The sequence below is a fragment of the Bos indicus genome, chromosome 18, assembly GCF_029378745.1.
Source record: "Bos indicus isolate NIAB-ARS_2022 breed Sahiwal x Tharparkar chromosome 18, NIAB-ARS_B.indTharparkar_mat_pri_1.0, whole genome shotgun sequence".
Classification (NCBI taxonomy): Eukaryota; Metazoa; Chordata; class Mammalia; order Artiodactyla; family Bovidae; genus Bos; species Bos indicus.
This window is the reverse complement of record NC_091777.1, coordinates 48,671,111-48,693,213: the sequence shown is the minus strand read 5'-3', so window position 1 is coordinate 48,693,213 and position 22,103 is coordinate 48,671,111. Positions and strand designations below refer to the sequence as shown.

General features: G+C 50.1%; 1 protein-coding gene and 1 long non-coding RNA gene across 18 annotated transcripts in view; one reads left to right on the top strand and one right to left on the bottom strand.

The window, feature by feature from the left end:
* Nucleotides 1–8,256: 8,256 nt before the first annotated feature.
* Nucleotides 8,257–22,103, bottom strand: part of CATSPERG (cation channel sperm associated auxiliary subunit gamma) — a 30,733-nt gene continuing 16,886 nt past the window's right edge. For 10 of the 16 annotated variants that reach the window (XM_070770937.1, XM_070770938.1, XM_070770939.1 and 7 more), the window contains 20 exons: nt 21,564–21,623; nt 21,212–21,331; nt 20,326–20,376; nt 20,092–20,221; nt 19,127–19,238; nt 17,799–17,957; nt 17,595–17,707; nt 16,639–16,852; nt 16,251–16,313; nt 15,960–16,146; nt 15,753–15,871; nt 15,530–15,610; nt 15,385–15,441; nt 11,302–11,458; nt 11,081–11,144; nt 10,843–10,938; nt 10,490–10,579; nt 9,053–9,145; nt 8,860–8,959; nt 8,257–8,766 (listed from right to left, as the gene is read on the bottom strand). In XM_070770937.1, coding sequence (XP_070627038.1) covers nt 8,512–8,766; nt 8,860–8,959; nt 9,053–9,145; nt 10,490–10,579; nt 10,843–10,938; nt 11,081–11,144; nt 11,302–11,458; nt 15,385–15,441; nt 15,530–15,610; nt 15,753–15,871; nt 15,960–16,146; nt 16,251–16,313; nt 16,639–16,852; nt 17,595–17,707; nt 17,799–17,957; nt 19,127–19,238; nt 20,092–20,221; nt 20,326–20,376; nt 21,212–21,331; nt 21,564–21,623 — 2,321 coding nt within the window. In that variant the 3' untranslated portion in view covers nt 8,257–8,511. Of the gene's footprint in view, nt 8,767–8,859; nt 8,960–9,052; nt 9,146–10,489; nt 10,580–10,842; nt 10,939–11,080; nt 11,145–11,301; nt 11,459–15,384; nt 15,442–15,529; nt 15,611–15,752; nt 15,872–15,959; nt 16,147–16,250; nt 16,314–16,638; nt 16,853–17,594; nt 17,958–19,126; nt 19,239–20,091; nt 20,222–20,325; nt 20,377–21,211; nt 21,332–21,563; nt 21,624–22,103 lie in introns of those variants that run through there. The other 6 variants (XM_070770942.1, XM_070770946.1, XM_070770941.1 and 3 more) reach the window with 6 other exon arrangements.
* Nucleotides 16,720–19,902, top strand: LOC139177105 (uncharacterized). 2 transcript variants are annotated; one of them, XR_011561550.1, is made up of 3 exons: nt 16,720–16,906; nt 16,995–17,165; nt 17,824–19,902. It is a non-coding gene; the product is annotated as an uncharacterized lncRNA (long non-coding RNA). The 2 variants fall into 2 exon arrangements; XR_011561549.1 differs by having other exon boundaries at nt 16,995–19,902.

Below are 22,103 nucleotides of genomic sequence, written 5' to 3'. Positions count from 1 at the left end.
GGTGCCCTCGAAGCCCGGCCCTGAATGAACTTGTCAGCCGGAGCTCCGCCTCTACTGTCACTCAAAATGGTAACCGGAAGTCGCCCCATGCCCTAACTGAAAATGGCAGCGGTCGCAACGCCTCCGCAGTTCCCGTAGCCAATATGGCCGCACCGGCTTCACCCTGGGCTCTGTGTCTTGGAGATTTCACCTGCGCGGCACCTCTTTCTACACCAAGAGGTGGCGGTGGTGGAGCCACTTGATTAACTATTATTCTTCCCATGTTACAGACAGGCTTTGAGAGACTGGGTAAACTTCCAAGAGACTAACGGCTGAGATTTGACTCTAGATCTTTCTCACTAGTTTCTCAGTGCATCTTTCCACATTTTCTCCAAGCTTGTACGAATACGCATAAACTTTACAAAAACCATCCAGTATTAATGGCTTAAATTCCACCATATATGCAGGGAATTCCCAATTCTTTTTTTTTTTAATCCTACCCCTGATTCCTCCATCACACCTGCCTATTTAACATCTACTTTTTCTCAATTCTCTTGTCTTCCATCATTTAAAATGTCATAAGAGGTAAGGATATTTATCAGTTCTCTTTACTGCTGTATTCCCAGCGCGAGGAAGACAATATTTGTTGAATGAATGAACGAATGTGTAAATAAATTGTGTCTTTCATCCACGCTCCGCTGGGCTCGTACCGCCCCCGCCCCCGCCCCCGCGGTTCGCCCCGCCCAGCCTATTTGCCAAGGATCTAAGCTCCCCGATCTGGAGAAGGCAATGGCACCCGACTCCGGTACTCTTGCCTTGAAACTCCCATGGACTGAGGAGCCTGGTGGGCTGCAGTCCATGGGGTCGCTAAGAGTCGGACACGACTGAGCGACTTCACTTTCACTTTTCATTTTCGTGCATTGGAGAAGGAAATGGCAACCCACTCCAGAGTTCTTGCCTGGAGAATCCCAGGGACGGGGGTGCCTGGTGGGCTGCCATCTCTGGGGTCGCACAGAGTCGGACACGACTGAAGCGACTTAGCAGCAGACTTAGCAGCAAGCTCCCCAATCAGGGATTGAACCTGGGACATCCAAGTGAAAGCACCCACTTCTAAATGCACAGGCTTGTCATTGCAATGATTGATACCCTGGTGGCTCAGACAGTAAAGCATCTACCCCCAACGCAGGAGACCCTGGTTCAATCCCTGCGTCCCGAAGATCCCCTGGAGAAGGAAATGGCACCCCACTCCAGTACTCTTACCTAGAAAATTCCATGGATGGAGGAGCCTGGTGGGCTACAGTCCATGGGGTCGCAAAGAGTCAGACATGACTGAGCAACTTCACTTTACTTTACTCATTGCAATGGTTTCTGTTGTTGCAGAGTGCAGGATCCAGGACACTCGGGCTTCAGTAGTTGCATTGCGTGACTCGAGAGCTCTAGGGTGCTGCCCCAGTAGCTGTGGTACATGGGCTTAGTTCTTCTGTGGCATGTGGGGTATTTCTGGATCCCCTGCTTTGGCAGGTGTCCCCTGCATTGTTAGGTGGATTCTTAACCACAAGACCACCAGGGAAGCCCCATGCTGCTTTTTAAATATTTATTCTTGGTAAATATCATACTGTTTTTTGTATATATTTTATATATGTATACATATATACTTCATGTTGAGGTGAAACTGACATAAAATTAATCATCTTAAAGTGAACAATTCAGTGTCCCTTAATTATATCCACAATGTTGTGCAAATACCACCTCTAAAAAAAGAATACCTCTATCTACCTCCAAAACATTTTCATCATCACAGAAAGAAACCCCATTCCCCTTAAGCTGTTGTTTTCCATTCCCTACTGTTTCCTCACCCCTGGTAATGATCAGTCTGCATTCTGTCTCTGTGTATTTGCCTATTCTCGGTATTTCATATAAACGGTATCTTAAAATACATGACCTTAGATGTCTGGCTTCTTTCACAAAAACCATTATGTTTTCGACCTTAATAGATGTTGCAGAATACATCAATACTTCATTCCTTTTTATGGTTGAATAATAAATACTCCATTGTATGGATATACATTTGCTTATCAGTTCATCTGTTGATGAACATTTGGGCTGTTTTCAGCTTTTGACTTTGTGAATAGTGCTGATATGAACATGTATGTACATGTACTTGTTTGAGAACATATTTTCAATTCTTTTGGGTTGTATATCCAGAAATGGATCTGCTGAATGACTCAGTAAGTCTAGGGTAATCATTTTGATGAACCCCAAACTCTTTTCCACAGCATCTAAGCGATTTTACATTTCCACCAGCAATATATGAGGGTTCCAATTTCTCAATATCCTTGCAATAGCTGTATCTGTTGTCATTTTTTAATTATTATAACCATCCTAATAGGTGTGAAGGGATATCTCACTGTGGTTTTGACTTGACTTTCCTTGATAATTAATGATGTAGAATGTGCTTTTAATGATCTTTTCATTAAAAAATTAATGATCTTTTCATTAAAAAATTAATGATCTTTTCATGTGTTTATTGGTTATTTTACATATCTTTTTTGGAAAAATCTCTGTTCAAGTCTTTTGCCATTTTTAATTGAATTGCTTATGGTTACAGAAGTTTTTCATTTTCTATATTGTAGTCTTGATCAGATACATGATTTACAAATATTTTCTCCTATGGGTTGGGTTTTTTGGTCTTGATCGTATCCTTTGATTCACAAAAGTTTTAAATTTTGATGAGGTTCAATTTATGTTGCTTGTACTTTTGGCATCATACTTATGAAACCATTGACATATCAAAGATTTCCCCCTATTTTTTTTTTTTTATAGTTTTAACTTTTTTTCCCACCCTGCATTCCTTGTGGGATCTGTTTCTTGATCAGGGATTGAACCCAGGCTGATGGCAGTGAAAGTGCTGAGTCTTAACCACTGGATCACCAGGGAATTCCCAGTAGTTTTAATTCTTAAATTTAGAAATCTTCTGTTTTAAAATCATTGCTTTTTCATTAAGAAAAAAATTGTTTATCTATTTGGCTCTACCGGGTCTTAGTTGCATCATGTGGGATCTAGTTCCCTGACCAGGGATCAAACCTAGGCTCCCTTCATTAGGAGTGGGGAGTCTAACTACTGGACCACCAGAGAGTCCCTTAAATTTAGAAATCTGGTCTGATTTTGGTTAATTTTTGTACCTGGCATAAGATAAGGGCCTACTTTTTCCCTTTGCATGTGGACATCCAGTTTTCCAAGTACCATTTGTTGTTAAGAGTGTCCTTTCTCCTTGGATGGGTCTTGGCACCTGATCAAATATCAGTTGACTATATGTGAGGGTTTATTTTGAGCTCTGTGTTCCATTACACTGGTCTGTATGTCTGTCTTTATGCCAGTTAGACACTGTTTTGATTACTGTAGCTTTGCAATTTTGAAACAGAAAGTATGAGTCCTACAACTTTGTTCTTCTGTTTCAAGGTAGTGTTGGCTATTTGGAGTCCCTTGCAATTCCATATGAGTTTTAAGATGTTCAAAATTGCCACTGGGATTTTGATAGAGATTGCACTGAATCTGTATAGCACTATGGGTCATGTTATGGACTAAATGGTATTCCCCTAAAATGTGTATGTTGAAGCCCTAACCCCAGGACCTCAGAACAGGTCTGTATTTGGAGATGAGTTCAGTTCAGTTGCTCAGTCATGTCCAACTCTTTGCGACCCCATGAATCACAGCACGCTAGGCCTCCCTGTCCATCACCAACTCCCGGAGTTCACTCAAACTCATGTCCATCGAGTCAGTGATGCCATCCAGCCACCTCATCCTCTGTCGTTCCCTTTTCCTCCTGCCCCCAATCCCTCCCAGCATCAGAGTCTTTTCCAATGAGTCAACTCTTCACATGAGGTGGCCAAAGTATTGGAGTTTCAGCTTTAGCATCAGTCCTTCCAATGAACACCCAAGACTGATCTCCTTTAGGATGGACTGGTTGGGATCTCCTTGCAGTCCAAGGGACTCTCAAGAGTCTTCTCCAACACCACAGTTCAAAAGCATCAATTCTTCGGTGCTCAGCTTTCTTCACAGTCCAACTCTCACATCCATACATGACCACTGGAAAAACCATAGCCTTGACTAGACGGATCTTTGTTGGCAAAGTAATATCTCTGCTTTTGAATATGCTACCTAGGTAGGAAACCTTTTAAAAGGGGATTATTTTCAGGACTTCCCTGGTGGTCCAGTGGTCAAGAATCTGCCTTGCAATGCATGGGGACATGGGTTTGATCCCTGGTCAGGGGCTTTCCTGGTGGCTCAGATGGTGAAGAATCTACCTGAGACATGGGTAAACCCAGGTTCGATCCCTGGGTCAGGAAGATCCCCTGGAGGAAGAAATAGAAACACACTCCAGTATTCTTGACTGGGAAATTCCATGGACAGAGGAACCTGGTGGGCTACAGCCATGTGGTTGCAAAGAGTTGGACACAACTGAACGACCAACCCAGGGAACTAAGATTCCACATGCTGGGTGGCAACTCAGCCTGGGTGCCACAACTAGAGAGTCCCCATGCTGCAACTAAGACCTGAAATACATTTTTTAAAAGGTGATTATTTTAAAACAAGGCCCAGTGGACCCTAATCCAATCTGAAAGGTGTCTTTATAAGAGGAGTACTTTTGGACACACGAAGAGATACCAGTGACTTGACCACACCGAGGAAAGACTGTGAGGACACCACCAGAGGGCAGTCATTAGCAAGCCAAGAAGAGAGGCCTCAGAAACCAATCATAAAAGGTCTTAAAAGGTGTTTTGTTACGGCAGCCCTAGCAAACTAATACAGATGGTATTGCCAACAATGTTAATGGGATGTCTCTCCATTTATTTAAGTCTTTAATTCCTTTCAGCAATATTTTGTCGTTTTCGTACACAAGTCTTTTTCCTTCTTGTATAAATTTATTCTTAAATATTTTATTCTTTTTGTTGTAAGTAGGATTGTTTTTAAAAAATTTTTTTCTGATTATTCATTGCTTGTGTATAGAAATGCAACCGATTTTTGGGTTGATTTTGTGTATTTCAACTTAACTGAACATGTTTATTAGCTGTTTTCCATGTATGTGGACTCTACCTATAAAATTTTATTGAAAATGGCTTTGGCATTTAATTGCCATCTGCCATATGCCACCTGTCTTTAGTAATCAGGTAATTTTATAATCTTGCTCAGCTTCCTTCTATTTTTATCTGATTTAGGGTTAATACAAGAAATGGATGTTGAATTTTAGAAAAAGCTTTTGCAGATACCTGGCAACCCACTCCAGTGTTCTTGCCTGGAGAATCCCAGGGACAGGGGAGCCTGGTGGGCTGCCGTCTATGGGGTCACACAGAGTTGGACACGACTGAAGCGACTTAGCAGCAGCAACATTCATGTAACAGGTGGCACACCTGAGCCTCTGTTTCTTCATCTATGAAATGGGGATAATGATAGAATATTCCTTATAGAACATTGTGAAGATTTTCTTAGATTGCTCATCTAAGAAAAGGGATCTGCTATAGACTGAAAGTTTGAGTGCCACACAAATTCCTATGTTGAAACCTAACCCCCAACGTCACTGTATCAGGAGGGGATTAGACTGTGAGGGCAGGACCCTCGTAACTGAGATTAATGCCCTTATAAAAGAGGCCCCAGTGAACTTCCTCATCCTTTCTGCCATGTGTCGTCGCTGTGGTTTAGTCGCTCAGTCATGTTTGATTCTTTGCAACCCCATGGACTGTAGCCCTCCAGGCTCCTCTGTCCATGGGGATTCTGCAAGCCAGAATACTGGAGTGGGTTGCCATTTCCTTCTCTAGGGGATCTTCCCGACCCAGGGACTGAACCCACCTCTCCTGCATTGGCAGGCATGTTCTTTACCACTGAGCACCAGGGAAGCCCTGGTGGCTACCACAAGGACACAGTAAAAAGATGGTCACCCATGAACCAGGAAGCAGGTTCTCACCAGACGCCTCATCTCCAGGCACCTTGATCTAGGACTTCCCAGCCTCCAGCAGTATGATAAATAATTTTCCATTACTTGTAAGCCACCTAGTCTATGGTCTTCTGTTACAGCAGTTCAAATGGACTTAGGTCAAAATAGGATGTTGTCTCGTCACATTCTCCTTAATTTGCATTAGTGCAATAAATTTTGTTGATAAATCTGTACCTTTGATTATTGAGCATATTGCCTGGCCATCGCTGACCTCCCTGCTGAACCCCAGACCTGAGGTTCCCGCAGCCTCCTGAATAGACTTCTTTAGAAGTCTCGGGGACCTCCCACACCTACTGTGACCGCAAATGGTCTTAGTGTCTCCCCCTAACCTGTTCCTTTTCCTCAGTTTTCATCTCAGGAATAGCCTCTTTGTCCCCCAGTCCCCAGGGTAGAGTCCTGGACCTTTTCCTAAAAGCACCCACTCCCCTTCCATGGCCTGCCAGCCTCACAGCCTGTTCACTAGACCTCCTGAGCATCCCTCCTGCCTGCCCCTTCTCCTCCTTCCTACACCAGGCTTTGGTCCAGCACCGTCTCCTTCTGCACCAGTTCCTGGCCTGCTGCCTTGAGAGCTGAGCTGTCCTCCACAGGGCAGCCAGAGCATCCTTCTACATCTGACCATGTCCTTCAGTTTCTCCACTCTGATGCTCCTCTGATGATTCCCAAACCCTATAATGTAACTTCAATGGCCATGCCTGCTCTGGAGCTATGCTGCCTCAACATGGACAAGCTGGTTCAGCTGTTTGCCCTGGTGACCCCACAGAGGGTGTGTCCCCTGGGGCTCTGCTTCTATAGTGAAGGAGTGGAGGGGCTGGTCAGAGGACTTGCACAGTCACTCCATCCAAGACCTCTGGGAAGGGGCTAGAGCGGAGCCTACTGGGTGGACAGGAAGTGGAGGACATGGGCACATTTGCTTTTTGACTTTTGGTCTCCGTTTTCCCTTCTTTTTTATTTTTAAATTTTTATTTATTGGCTGTGCTGGGGTTTTGTTGCTGGGTGTGGGTTTTCTCTAGTTGTGGCACGTGGAGGATATGCTCTCTCTGTGGCATGCAGGCTTTTCTTGCAGAGGCTTCTCCTGCTGCAGAGCACGGGCTCTAGGGCGTGCGGGCTTCAGTAGTTGTGGTGCATGGGCTCGGAAGTTGCGGCTCCCAGGTTCTAGAGTGCGGGGGCTCAATAGTTGGAGTGCATGGGCTTAGATGCCCCAAGGTATGTGGGATCTTCCTGGACCAGGGATGGAACCCATATCCCCTGCACTGGCAGATGGATTCTTAACCACTGGACCACCAGGGAAGTCCTCCTTTTTCCCTTCTTGACACACATGTTCCTTACAAGAATGTCCCTTCCCCACACATAAGCAAGAGATTAGGATGGGATTGACAACCCTCAGCTCCAGGGGTGGATTCTGAAGGGCTTAAGCCAAGCAAGGGCTCATCTGTCTGGCAGAGTGAGTGGCAAAGTATTGAGTTTATGATTCAACCCCATCCAATCAGAGTGACCAATAGGACTTTTGCCTGGGAATGTTGGACTCCAGACCCTTTTCTTCTCTAGATAATAAACCATATGGATGTGCTGCCTCAGACTGTGAGATGCACTGGCCTGAGGTCAGAGAGCACCCTCAGATGAGGGCAGGGCAGGGAAGGCTAGAGAAATGGAGCCAGAATTCTACGGACATTGAAGCTTCTGGATCAAGCTGTACCTGAAACCCATCTTAACAAAGTCCATAAATTACCATTTCCATGTGGACCACAGAAACTTTTGCTGCTGCTGCTGCTAAGTCGCTTCAGTCGTGTCCGACTCTGTGCAACCCCATTGACAGAAGCCCACCAGGCTCCCCCGTCCCTGGGATTCTCCAGGCAAGAACACTAGAGTGGGTTGCCATTTCCTTCTCCAACGCATGAAAGTGAAAAGTGAAAGGCAAGTCACTCAGTTGTGTCCGACTCTTACGACCCCATGGACTACAGCCTACCAGGCTCCTCCATCCATGGGATTTTCCAGGCAAGAGTACTGGAGTGGGGTGCCATTGCCTTCTCCGAAATTTTTTGCTACTTGCAACTAAAACAAAAATCTAAACCTCCCCAGAGACCCTTCCTTAAACTAGACGGTAGATAGGTGTTGCCTTTCAAAATCTTACACAATTAGTTTTAAACCTAGGCACTGACTGATCAGAACAGACTGCAGGCCATGGCAATGGGCCTGGGTCATGGAGGACTCTGCTGGACTGTAGGGAGGTCTGGGGCACTCTGGGGAGGGGTTGAGCCAGAAGGCATACAGAGAAGCCACTATATACCAGCTTGGCACAGGAGGACTTTGATATTTTAATAACCTATGCAGCTGGGTGGTACAAACTAACTGAACACGAGTCCTTACAAGGTTCCGTAGCTGATGCTGAAATGCGAAGTGAAAATTCAAGCAAAACAAGGAGAAAGGCCTAGGATGAGTAAGCGATGGGTTGCATGTCCAAGGCAACCCAGGAAATAAGAGACAAGGGTGGGTGGTACTGAGGCAGGCCAGAGGCTTAGGTGGTAGACTTCCTCTTCAAGGCGTCCTTAAGTTTCAGCCTTGTTCTCCTCTGCCCCCTTGTAGACAACCCTGGAGTTTAACCTGGAGCTCCTCCAAGACACGGTCCCGGAGTGGCTGAAGGCCCTGCTGTCGGAGGGGGTGCTGTAGGTGTAGTTAGATTCTAAGCCAATGATGCTGTTGATCTTCCAGCGGAGGATATTGCAAAGCTTCACCATGTAGGGCGACAGAAGGCAGCAGACGATGTAGAGAATCACCAGGCCGACAAACAGGCTGGCTGACACCTGTAGGAAATGGGCCAACAGGTGACGGTAGGCGGTCTGGGTTGGGTGGGGGGGCCCTCCACTGGGCAGGGCAGCTCCAAGGCAGCTACTTACCAGGAGGATGAGGAACGCCCGCCTGGCACTGAGCGGGAGCCCATGGATGTGCAGCAGAAAGGTGAGCTGGTAGTCGCAATAGGTGCTCTCGTCCACACCTCTGGTGGGGATGGGGGTCAGGATGGGGTGGGGAGGAGGTGGGCACCTCCCCCAGGAAGCCCCCAATCCCACCTCAGCTGTGTGTGTGCCTCACCTATTGCTCACCAACACCTTGAAGAAGAATTCAGGGGCAAAGATGTTGTGGGGAATGGTGTCATGGCACGGTGAGTTCTCCAGACATAGCCACCTGGGGGAGCAAGTTCAGGCACTTGTGGTACAAATCATGCCTAGCGCATGACAGCCCGATCTTCCCCTCTACCCCACAAATTCTGGATGAGCGCTAACTCGGTGCAACCTCCTCCCTCCCTCCCTGATTCACGCCTTCATTCAGCTGGTAAGGCTGACTGATGCCCTACCAGGAGACAGGCTGTTCGTTTATCCATTCTTTTCCTCCCTTCTTTAGGGGAGTTGTCAATTCCTCCGTTACTATGTATTCATCTAGATTATGGATTATATACCTATGATGTGCCAATTCCTCATTTATTCTTTGCTGCCTTTATTCCTTCACGGCACAAATGGAGCTGGAGCAGCTGCTAGGTACAAAGTCGCATCTTCATTCCTTTTTTCATATAGTCAATAAATGCAGGTTGAATACTGACTAGGTGCAAGTCGGCTACTTTGTTCACTCATTCGTTTCCTTTATTTGCTTATGGCATCATTTTCTTTCATTCATTGAATCAAAAATAGTTATTTATGCTTGGGAAATTCCATGGACAGAGGAGCCTGGCAGGCTACAGTCCACGGGGTGGCAAAGAGTCAGATACAACTTATAGACTGCTGCTGCTGCTGCTAAGTCACTTCAGTTGTGTCCGACTCTGTGTGACCCCATAGACTAAGCTTATATTCTGTCACTGTTCTGTTCATAATAAAAATTTTGAGAACTTAAAAAAAAATAGCTACTGAGGCCCTATATGCTAATTTTTTTTTCTCTCCTGGCTATGCCACACAGCTTGCAGGATCTTAGTTCCACAACCAGGGATCAAGTCCAGGTCTCCAGCAGTGGAAGCATAAAGTCCTAACCACTGGACCGCCAGGGAATTCCTGCTATATGCTAACTTATTACCTCATTGTTTTATTCATTCATTGATACCTCCATTCAAAGGTCAATAAATGCCTGCCAAGAATGAATGAATTTTTCATTGTCTCATTCAACAAATACTATGTTATCTATTCTGGACCTGGGTTTATAAGAGAGACAGACTCCACGGGAGACAGTGACAGCTCAGAGGGTCAGGGTGAGAATAGGGAAGGTGCAAGAGGATGCGAGAGCCAACTGTCCCACCTAGAACAGTCAGAAAAGTCCTCCTGGAGGAAGTGGCATCTGAACCAAGGCCTGAAGAAAGATTAAGAGGGACCAGTCCTGCAGACAAAGGGTCCAGTTTGCATAAAGGTCAAAGTCAGTCTCATTCGAGGAACTCAAAGACAGTGTAGCTTGGGACCAAGGAGTCTCCGGAGGCAGAACGGATGGAAAGGCCCAACAGAATGTGGGCAGGTGGGGGAGAAGGGGCCTGCAGTCGGCCCAGGCACTCACTCGATGCCTAAACTGTTGTGGGACATGATGTTGAAGGCCAAGTCCTCGGTGGTCGTTGTGTTCTCCGTGGTCCAGATGAGGCTGCCAGTCCTGCGCAGGCAGGGGTAACCTCAGTTGGGGTCGGGGCCTCAGCAGACCGAGGCCCCAAAAGGAGGCGGGGAAGGGGGCGGGGATTGGGTGGGTGGAGCCTCATGCCACAGGAGGGCTAGAGTTTGCAGGAGCCTGGGAGCCTGCGCTGTGGGCGGGGCCTTGTGGGTATGGCTTGCATCCCAGGTTTGGTCTGTGGCTGGGCAGCTGGAGGGGGCCTGCAGGGGAAGAAGGGCCGATTATGGGCCCGGTCCCACAGGGATTACTTGTCCAGGGGGCTGTTGAAGCGGTAGATTTCCTCCTCGCTGTATTCCTTGATGGTGTCAAGGGTGGGCCCGCCGCCCACCACCTTCAGCACGTAGCTATGGGGAGCAGAGGTTCGAAGGGGCTGTCTGGAGTCCTGCCTCACCTCTACCACCCCCTTTTCTCCGCGCCGCCCCCCCCCCCCCCAGTCCCTTGCCCCCAGCCTACTCCCGTCAGCCGCTGGCTTGGCCCCCACTTTACCTGCCCTGAAAACTGCCAGAATCGCCCGTCACCAAATCTTGGATCAAGAAGAATGGGTAGAAGACTGTGGGGTCGGAGGGGTGGAGGCCGGGAGGAGAAATGAGAGAGGGGAAGGAGGAGAGATGAAAGGACCCAAAGGAAGAGCAGAGGATGGGTGGGGGCAGTGAGCGGGCAGGCAGGGAGGGCCGGGGAGAGTAAAGGAGAGGGTGCTGGACACCCACTGTCCCGGAAGAGAAAGCAGGGCATTTCCGGGTCCACTTTGACGCAGTCGAAGTAGTGTTTGTTCTGCACGCGGTTGTACTGCAGCGTGTAGGTGATATCGAAGGCCAGGCGCTTGCCTGGCGGGCAGCCAATAAGCACTGGCACCATCAGGTTGCTCTGAGAGGGAGGAGAAAAGCCTGGTTCTGGGGGTCCGGCAGGAGGGACACCCCTCCTCCTCCACACACCACCACTGCTTGCCAGGCTCACCCTCACTAGGGCCAAACTGGTTATTATTATTACCGTTAAAACAATAAAAACAGCAAGCGCTTGTATAGCTCTTACTGTGCACAAGGCATGGAGGGATTCTGCGCAGAGCTTTACATATTCAGATTCGTTTAATCCTCAAAACAACCTTGGGTAATATAGACCATGAACAGCTCCATTTAACGAGATGGCAAAAGTGAGGCACAGAGAAGTCAAGTCACTTATTAATTATCTGCAGTCACACACATGGCTGGGAATGTGGTAGAGCTGGGATTCAAACTGAGTCAGGTGGCTACCAACTGCCTTCTTCAGAGTAAGACATACAAAACCCCTAACACCTACACCTATGGAGCAGCCAGCTCCTCTGTGTGCTGGTCATTCAGTCATGTCAAACTCTAGCCAGCCAGGCTCTTCTGTCTATGGGATTTCCCAGGCAAGAATACTGGAGTGGGTTGCCATTTCCCCCTCCAGGGGATCTTCCCAACTCAGGGATCAAACCTAGGTCTCCTGCATTGCAGGTAGATTCTTTACAGTCTGAGCCACCAGGAAAGTCCCAGCTCCTTGTTGGACTTTAATTGGCTGAAGCTGAGGGAATTCCCTGGTGGTCCAGTGGTTAGGACCCTGATTTCACTGCCAAGGGTCTGGGTTCAATTCCTGGTTGGGGAACTAAGGTCCCACAAGCCTGCATGGCCAAAAAATAAGATGAAGAGCTGAGGTGGAGCCTGATTTCCTAAACAGTAGACTTGGGGGAAGCATGGGATATGTGAGGGAAGTAGGGCCCAGGATGGGAGTTCAGTATCTTGGGAATGAAAGGCTCCTGGCCCATTCTGGGGTTAGGGCTCAAGGATTTCATTGTCAGAAGGACATGAGCATCTAGAGACTGAAATCTGGGCTTGCTGGCTTCTGTGGAGAGGGGTTTTGGCCACAGATTGAGCCTGAGCCAAAGACTTAACACCTATCAGCCACTGAATCACTGGGAAGATTTCTCAAATTCAATCTATCCACAATCCACCTCTGTTCATGCCACTCCATCTCTCCGTGTTCAAGCTAAAAAGCCTTGGTTTCTTCCTGGAAACCTCTTTCTCTCAACCCCACATTCAGTCCATTCAGAAATCCTGTTGTCTCTGGAGTTCAAGATAGAGCCACTCTTCCCCAACTCTTCTGCCCTACTTGGGCTGGCCCAACCTTCTTTTCCCCGTGGTCTCCCTGCTCCCATCTCTCCTCTCCAGGCTGTCCCACACTTGCAGCCAGAGGGACTCTGTGAAACTTAAGTCACTCCTCTGCTCAGATGCCTCCCATGTGACCTGCCCAAAACTTCTTCAACCTCATCTCTCTACACCGTCCTCCGTGTATACCCTGTTCCAGCCATGCTTGCTCCTTGCTATTCCTTTAGTCTAAGACAGGAAACATACTCCCATCTCCAGGCCTCTGCTATCTGTCCCCTCTCACTGGCATGCCTTCTGATACATAACCGCATGCTCACTTCTTCTCCTCCTTCAAGTCTTTGCTCAAATGTTTCCTCCTCAGCCGGGTCTTCCCCAAGCCATCTTATGGAAAAGGCTTCCCTACCTATGCCTCTTGCCTCCTTTTTCTCCTAGTGCACATCACCTCTTAACATACAGTATCTTGGGGCCTTCCCTGGTGGCTCAGTGGTGAAGAATCCACCTGCCAATGCAGGATACATGGTTTCGATCCCTGATTCAGGAAGATCCCACAAGCCTCGGAGCAACTAAGCCTAAGTGCCATAACTATTGAACCGGTGCTCTGGAGCCCAGGAGTCACAACTACTGAGCCCAAGTGCTGCAACTACTGAAGCCCACATGCCTAGAGCCTGTGTCTTGCAACGAGAAGCCACCCCAATGAGAAGCCCATTCACCACAGTGAAGAGTAGCCCCCACTTGCTGCAACTAGAGAAAGCCTGCACATAGCAAGGAGCACCCAGTGCAACCAAAGATTAAAAAAAAATTATTTTTGTAAAAAGCTACAATAAAAAAAGAGTAGATGATTTTAAAAAAATCATTGACTTTTTAAAAACAATCTTTAGGCGGGTATCATGGTCAGATAGATACGTAGATATATATTGGGATACACACACAGACACACACATATATACATGGTGAAAATTTCACTTCCATTCCTATCCTCCAACTGTCCTGACTCTTCCCTATTCAACCAGTAAAGAAAGAAAGAAAGAAAGAAAGAAAGAAAGAAAGTGAAGTTGCTCAGTTGTGTCCAACTCTTTGCAACACTATGGACTGTAGCCCGCCAGGCTTCTTTGTCCATGGGATTTTCCAGGCAAGAATACTGGAGTGGGTTGCCATTTCCTTCTTCAGGCGATCTTCCTGACCCAGGTATCAAACCCAGGTCTCCCGCAATGCAGGCAGACTCTTTACCATCTGAGCCACCAGGGAAGGGCTCATTCAACCAGTAGGGAACCATTATGAATACTTTCTTGCTCTTTTCCCCATAATTTCTTCATGAAAATAAAAGCAAACATGAATATATGTTATCAAGTATACACTGTTGCAGTATGTGGAAATCTCTGCCCCCTTGCTCTTGTTTTTTTTTTTTTGCCACACCACGAGGCTTGTGTGATCTTAGTTCCCCAACCAGGGATTGAACCTAGGCCACAAGAGTGAAAGCACTGACTCCTAACCACTGGACCACCAGGGAGTTCACCCGCCCGCACCACCCCCCCCCCCCCCCACACACACCCTGTTCTTTTTAAATAGCTGCATAGTTTTCCACTGAATGGATGTACCACCTTTTATTTAACCACTCCCCTAGTAATGAACATTTAGAATGTCTCCAAGTCTTTTGCAGTGTGCTGCGGATCAGATTCCTGGAAGGGATCTGCTGGGCCCAAATAGAGATACGAACTGACACTCTGGGGTTATGATGAAGAGGAAAATAGTGTGCACTACTAAGTTTAGCAGGAAACAGTTATTGGGCTGTGGTCACTCTTCCTTGCATTTGACCCTGAATATCCCATGTAATCCAAGGAGTTGGGCGCTGTTACAAGTCCCTTTTTAAAATTGCCCTGGGTCATAGCAACTCGGGCTTCCCAAGTGGCCCTAGTGGTAAAGAACCCACCTACCAATGCAGGTGACATAAGAGACAAGGGTTCTATCCCTGGGCTGGCTGGGAAGATCCCCTGGAGGAGGGCATGGCAACCCACTCCAGTATTCTTGCCTGGAGAATCTCAAGAACAGAGGAGCCTGGCAGGCTACAGTCCATGGGGTTGCAAAGTATCGGACATGACTGAAGTGATTTAGCATGCACGCATACTAACCCAGCAAAGAGAAATACCAGAGTCTGTCTCCTGGAGAGTGGGCAGGGAAGTGGGTGAGAACAAGCCCTCCTCTACCACTTGTTAGCTCCGAGGGTTACTTGGAGCAGATGTCTGCATCTCTCAGAGCCTCACTGCCTGCCTCCATAGCAGGTGAAGAACCAAGGACCCAAAGGCTTTAACAAAGCACGTGTGAGAGGGCAAACGAAGAGCAAGGCATGAAGGGAGAGCCAAGCTTGTTCACATGCAACCTTTGGACCAGTGGGAAAAACAAGCCCTGTGTTACAGATACTTAACTTCCCCTAGAAGAACAGTATCAGAAGGAACACACAAATTTGTGTACAATCTATGCAATGCAGCCCTTCCTGAAAACATGGGATTAAAGGAGGGAGGGGGCGTCTGGGTGGGGTAAATGATAAAAATGTATGAGAAAGAAAAAATTAGGAAGGCATTCATGGGATTCTCAGCTAGACCCCTCAGATCCCACCCTGCTGAGACTGACCCACACCCTTCCCTCCCAGCACAGGGCCCAGGACCCCAAGTCCAATACTTGCATACGGGGGCCCCGGTTCGTGTTCTGGAAGCAGTGCCCAGATGAGCCCAACACCTGCGGAGTAGGAGCAGATGAGACGGGACCCCATGACTTAGTCCTTCCCCTCATCTGCTTCCCTGCCCTCCAGGCTTGGACCACACACCTTGACGAGCATGGAGGTCTTCATGAGGTGATGTCCACTAATTCCCTGGTCAAAGCAAGACCTTTTATCACTGAGCGTAACCTGGGCGTGGGGGCAGAAATGAAGGGGTCAGCAGGCCAGCAGGAGGACCCAGGCACCGTTCAAATAACTGCGGGCTTCTAACAGGTCCACTGCCCCAGTAGCTCCGCCATCACCTTAGCGCCTCTTCTCCACCTGGTCTCACCCAGAAAAGCACCGAGTTGCGATTAACAAGGACCTTCTCCTTCACCATTGCCTCAATGCAGTCGGGGTCCGCCAGCACCACAGCCAGATCCACCGGGCTCAGCACCTGGAAGGAGGGGCCTGCTTGGAGCAGAGGGCGGGGTTAAGGCTGGGGGCGTGATCCAGCCGAAGCCCGCCCCTCGGCACCACTCAGGCCCCGCCCACAGACCGTGCTGGACTTCCGGCTTCCGGGTGGTCAGGAAGACTGAGAAGCTGTAGCTGGTACCCTTGTCCAGGAAGATGCGCTCGGGCAGCTCGTTCTCGGCCTTAAGGTCGTAGATCTTTTCGTAGCTGGTCATGTCAACGTGCACACTGCCCGCGCTCCGCCAGTTGTTGGCCAGGTAGAAGTAGTAATCCTAGGCGACAGGGTCCGGGGCAAAGTCAGTGCCCGGACAGGGGGACGGTGAGGGGGAGATCCGTGCTCGGCCCCTTCCCCCGACTCGCCATCCTCTCCACGCACCTGGTCCTGCTTCTTGTTCTTCCACCAGCGCCAGGTGGGGTCGTGCACTGGGTCTGCGTATGGCTGCAGGAATTGCAGGCACCGAGGGGAGGGGGTGGGTATGTCAAGGGGCGTGCCCAGGCAGGCAGTGTCCCTAGCCTCAGTCCCAGCCCCTGACCCAAACTGAAAGATATACACCCAAGCCCGGCTTTCGGCCCGACCGCCCACCCCCGCCCCCAGCCCAAAGCCATCTCTTCTGAGCCGAGGTCGATCCCCTCCTCGGCCCCCCTTCAGCCTCGGAAGCACCGAGGCGGCTCTGCTCTGCTCCGCCCTCCGCCGCGGTTCTCCGGCTTAGAAGCCCCTGCGATACCGCCTCAGGCAGGATGGCGCCCACCCGGACAGCGCCCACCTTGTCGTACTTCGAGTGCAGCGAGAGCAGGTAGTAGACGAGGCCCTGATAGACAGCCAGTGAGTTCTCGCTGTGGAAGCCCCAGGGCTCCAAGACACGCGGCGGCTGCGCGCGGTAGCGCTCCTGGCGCGTGTAGATCTGCGGATTGGGCAGCTCCTGCAGACGCATCACCGTGAAGGGGCAGAAGTTGGAGAAGGACAGCGTCAGGTGGCTCCTGAGTGGTGGTAGTGGAGGACGGACGCTGACTTTTCCGGGATCCGCTCACCAGGTACCTCCGCGGGCCTGCTTCCCACCCCTGCGCGGCTGACTACGCAAGGCTGATCCTGACCTACGCAATCCCTGACCTTCCTCCTCAGGTTCAGCCCCTGGACATATTCATCTGCTTGTCCCTCAGCCCCTCAGAACAGAGTTCTGGACCGCATCCTAGACTCTCCCCGGCCCCTCCACAGTACTCAACCTTCTAAGGGTTCTTCCACCTCACTCCTCCACCACTCCCAGCTGCCTCCCTGGGCGAGGATCCTCTGCAGGTGAGCAGAAGGATGTAAAAATCTGATCATGAAGTTCAAGTTCCTCCCTACGACCACCAGGGTCACCTTTTCCGCCTGGTCTCCAGGGCACTTCAGTGGCAATGCATTCTATCCATACTACGCTCCCTCTCAGTTCTTGATCACCCAATCTCCTTTCCGCTTGGCACAAGTGGTTCCCCCTGTCTGGAACACCCTTCTCCATCTACCACCTCGTCAGTTCTCCTCACCCTTCATGCACATCTTCTCGTTGAAGCCCTCCGTGATGCACCTTGCCCTCAGGCTGGGTTAGACCCCTCCTCCTTTGAGCCCAAAGGCTGTCACTGGGGATGGCTTGGTCTCCCCTCCCCATCCCCCCCACCCCATAATGGGAGCTTCAGACAGCAGTGCCTAGGGCTCTCTGACTATCTCTGTGGTTCAGTATCTTCTCACCCTTGCCGCTCCAAGACATATTCTTTACTGATCTGCTGGTACATCAGTAGCTGCTCCACGGGCATGAGCCTCTTGATGAGCCTGCCCTGCTGGTTGTCTATCAGGTACACCAGCTGCAGTGGGAAGGCACGGGCCACATGAGCCGGTGTCAACCACCCTGCAGCTCCCCCATGTCTCGCCCACACCATCCCCCCGCCCTGGCACCTGGTACAGTTTGTTGTCTTCGTAGAAGAGGGTGACCATGGTCTCATTGGGGGCGTATCGAGAGGACTGCTGAAGAACCTGGAGGCTGATGTACACCTCCCAGGCCTTGGACGGGAACAGCTGGTACACCTGGTAGCTGCCCTCCAGCAGGTACCAGATCTGGGGGTGTGACAGCCGGGTGTGTGCGTGAGGCCCGGGGGTGCTGTGACCACCCCCCCCGAGGGGTGAGGACCCCACTCCCTGAGGGGTGAGTCTTGGGTGCTCACCTCCGGCTGGGACCAGGTGAGCCATCTTTCTGCTTCTCAGACCCAGCCACCTCTGCTTCCAGCCCTCACTCCCCATGATACATTTCTTCAGTGTTTCAGTCTGCTTGGGTTTTTATTACTTGCAATGTAACCATTCCTTATATACACAATGCCAGAAGGCTGGGGATCTGAGGGCTAAGCCCTCTTTTTCCCTTCTCATCCTTCTTAAGATTCTTTTTTAATGTGGACCATTTTTAAAATTGTTATTGAATTTGTTACAATACTGCTTCTGTTTTCTGTTTTGGTTTTTTGGCCCTGAGACATGTGCGATCTCAGCTGCCCGACCAGGGATCGAACCCACACCTGCTGCAATGGAAGGTGAAGTCCTAACCACTGGATGGCCAGGGAAGTCTCCCTTCTCACTCTTTGACCCCTTCAGGGTCTTAGTATCCCCTTGGCCCCAGTTTCCCTCCTCTGCACTGCTGCCCACCCTCTTATCCTCTAACACATTTGGCTGTAGACCAAATCTCCTCCTTAGCTTCAACTTGGAGGATCCTCTCCGGCCTCCAGTACATCCCCCCTCCATGTGGCCTTCTCTATGAAGCCCTCCCTGACGCGTATACCCCCAGACAGCGTCTGAACTTCCATGGGTGCTGTTTTCCTCACTGCAGCCTTGGCTGCTCTGAACTGTCACTGTCTGGGAATGAATCCATCCTCCCAACTGGACTGGGACCCTGTGAGGGCAGGGCCCACAGCTGACTCATCGGCCACTATGTCTCTAGCACTGGATCAAGTGTGCTGAGCTGCATGGCAGAATGAAAGAGGGCTCCCTCTGGACATCCGCTTGTGACTCTGAGCACAGGGCCTTTACCCTACTGAGTAACTTTGGAAAAGACACCTCCTTTTTGAGTTCAAGGATTCTCAGCTATAAATGGAGCTTCTGCTGCCCTTCCATTCCCCAGGGTCCCTGAGAATGTTCCCTCTCCTGGGCCCTTTTACCCTGATGGGGGTGGGGGAGAAGAGAGACCCCTGGGCTTTGTGGCTGGGCAGAAAGGAAGTGGGGAGAGGGGCAGGGCAGTCCACCTCCTCATTCTCGGTGACAATGGCCATGTCCCCTCGGAATGAGTTCACCAGGTACTTGATGGACAGCTCCTTGGGGAAGTCCGCCAGGTAAATGAAGTTTTCACTGTTAAAACTGAAACGGCAGAGGTGGGAGGTCAGGACACCCAGGTGAGGCCTGGAGAATATCTGCTTCCCTGACTAGTCGTGACATGCCGCTGCGGGAACCATCTACTCGCTTCTCCGCCAGCCTGATGAGAACGCACAAAGGAAGCCTGGGACTCTGGTTTCTGCCCCCCACCTCCAAACCCTCTGGCTGACCTGCCCATCCATAAACAGGAGCGTTCAACCAAAAACTGCCAGCCTCCCACAGAGTTGGCTCTGGGTCCTCCAGCTTCCTGAAGGGTGAAAAGCATCCTACCCTCTGCCTGGGCCATGTCCCTCTATTGCTCACACAGGTTGGGTCCTCATAGCAGGTTTCATTTAAGAAAGGATTCCCACCACTGGGACTTCCCTGGTGATCCAGTGGTTAAGAATCTGCCTGCCAATACAGAGGATGTGAGTTCAGTCTCCCATGCCGCAGAGCAACTAAGCCCGTGCACCACAACTAATTAAGGCCAAGTGCCTCAGCTATTGAAACCCTCATGCCTAGAGCCTGAGCTCTGCAACAGGAGAAGCCACTGCAATGAGAAGCCTGTGCGTCATGACGAAGAATAGCCCCTGCTCGCTGTGACTAGAGAAAAGTCCGTGCACAGCAACCAAGACCCAGTGGAGCCAAAAATAAATAAGGATAAAACGTTGTTTGTTTTTTAAAGGACTCCCAGCTTTAAAATATCAGCTTCCCCTATTCTATCTGTGCCCACCCCAGTCCATGTTTTCTCCCATGATGGTTCTGATCTCTTCTGGCCTTGGGCATTCACACCCTGAAAACTTGGTGACTTCAGAGAGGAGCCCCACCCTATGTGGGGCTGGGGAGGCCGGCTCCATACCTCTGGAGGAGGAAGTTGCCCCAGATGAGCAGCAGGTTGTTATATGGGTTGTAGGACATGCCCTTGGGGATCATAGGAAAGTTGGTATAGGACTCTGTCCCTAGAATCATCAGGAACTCCAGGCCTCGAGCTGGCAGGGTACACAGCAAAGTGGACACAGCAGTGAGGTGGGGTCGCTTGGGCCTCTCCTGGCACCCACCCACTTTTCCAGCCCCCTCTGCCTTCCCCTCCTACCGTCAGGGATGAATTCTGGGATGGTGTAGAGCACAACCAGGTAATCACTGACTGCAGGTGGGGAAGACAGCAAAATCTCCTGAGACCCTGAGCTTTCAAGACCTGCAACTGAGCAAGTCCCCAGCTCCCCAACGCCTCCAACCCCATCCCAACAGCTTCCCATTTGGGCCCACTGTTGTTGCTGTTGTTTAGTTGCTAAGTTGTGTCCAATTCTTTGTGACCCCATGGGCTATAGCCCACTAGGCTCTTTAGACCTTAGAATTTCTTCATGTGAATTATAAAAAGGCACTTCCTCTAAGAGGATACAGTCCTGTGAGGGCAGAGGACTTGATTCCTTGGCTGGGGAGCTCCAGACACAGCCTAAACAACTGTACATGCACACCTGCTAAGTTGCTTCAGTAGTATCCAAACCTAAGGACTGTAGCCCTAGAGGCTTCTCTGTCCGTGGGATTCTCCAGGCAAGAGTACTGGAGTGGGTTGCCATGCCCTCCTCCAGGGGATCTTTCCAAACCCATGTCTCTTATTGTCTCCTGCATTGGCAGGCGGGTTCTTTATCACCAGTACCACCTCAGAAGCCCTATTCTCACTCCGTCAGCTCACATCAAATCTTATTGGGAGCCACAAGGCCCTCCCAGGTCTCACATCTGCTCATGCTTTCAATCTCCCTCCCTCCCCTTCCCCCTCTGCTCCAGTCTCATTGACTTCCTCTCAGTTTCCCCAGGCCACTCAGCCTGTTCTCCACCACTGCCCCCTGACCTAGCAGTGGCAGGAGCCACATTTCCTTTCTGCTATCTGTTGAGCACAGATGCCACAGGATGGAGCAGCAGTTCATAACCCCAGCTCCTGCCCCTTCCTGCTTAGCAGCCCCCAATGATGCCCCAATTACCCAGGTCATAGCTGACCACCTGGAAATACTTCGAGGAGGTAGGGCCTACAATCTCCACCAGCATCAGTAGATTGTAGTCACCGGCAATGAATACAGCCCAGGTGATGGAGCAGTTGTCAACTGGGGAGGGAAGATAGAGGTCCAGAGAAGCCCCTCCAGCCCCGTCCCCCTCCATGGTCTCTGTGACTGCCATGTCTATCCTGGTGACTCTCCACCCGTCCCCAAGAAACTGCCTGTCTTTTCCCGTGGCCTCTCCCACCCTTCCCTGCTCTCCCACATCCCCGATTGCCCCCCAACCTTCCCAAACCCGCCCTATTCCCCACCCCCGCAGACCCATGTAGGAGCGGGGTACCTAGAATTGCATTGCACACAGACCGATCCCTGGGCAGCAACTTGAAGGACACAAGGCCATCTGAGGAACAGAGCAGATCAATGCTCAGGCCCTTCCCAGCCCATCTGGCACCCCACCACATCAGCTCTTCAGTTATCCAGGGTTGAATACCTGTGCCTCCTTCTTAGCCCTGGGCAGCTCTCCCCCAACTGGCCTTTCTGTCCATTCACAACTGACCTATCAGAATATGTCTGCCTGCTGGTCACAGTAATTGGCTCAGGTCTGAGCACATGACCAAGAAATGGGCCAGAGTGAACCCTGGGATCTGTGCTAAGGCCAGTGGGGAAAGACTCGCTAGGGGTGACTCAAACCAGTGGGAGATGTGAGCCCCGAGTTCCTGGATGCCATCTCTAACCCCTGTGAAAATGAGGCCAAATTACAGGGCTAATAATGACAAACCCTTGAGTAGGACTCACCATGTCCCTAGTGCTCTAAGATCTTCATATATGTCCACTTACTTAACCTTGATAGCAACACGATGATGTGGGTATTAGTATTCTC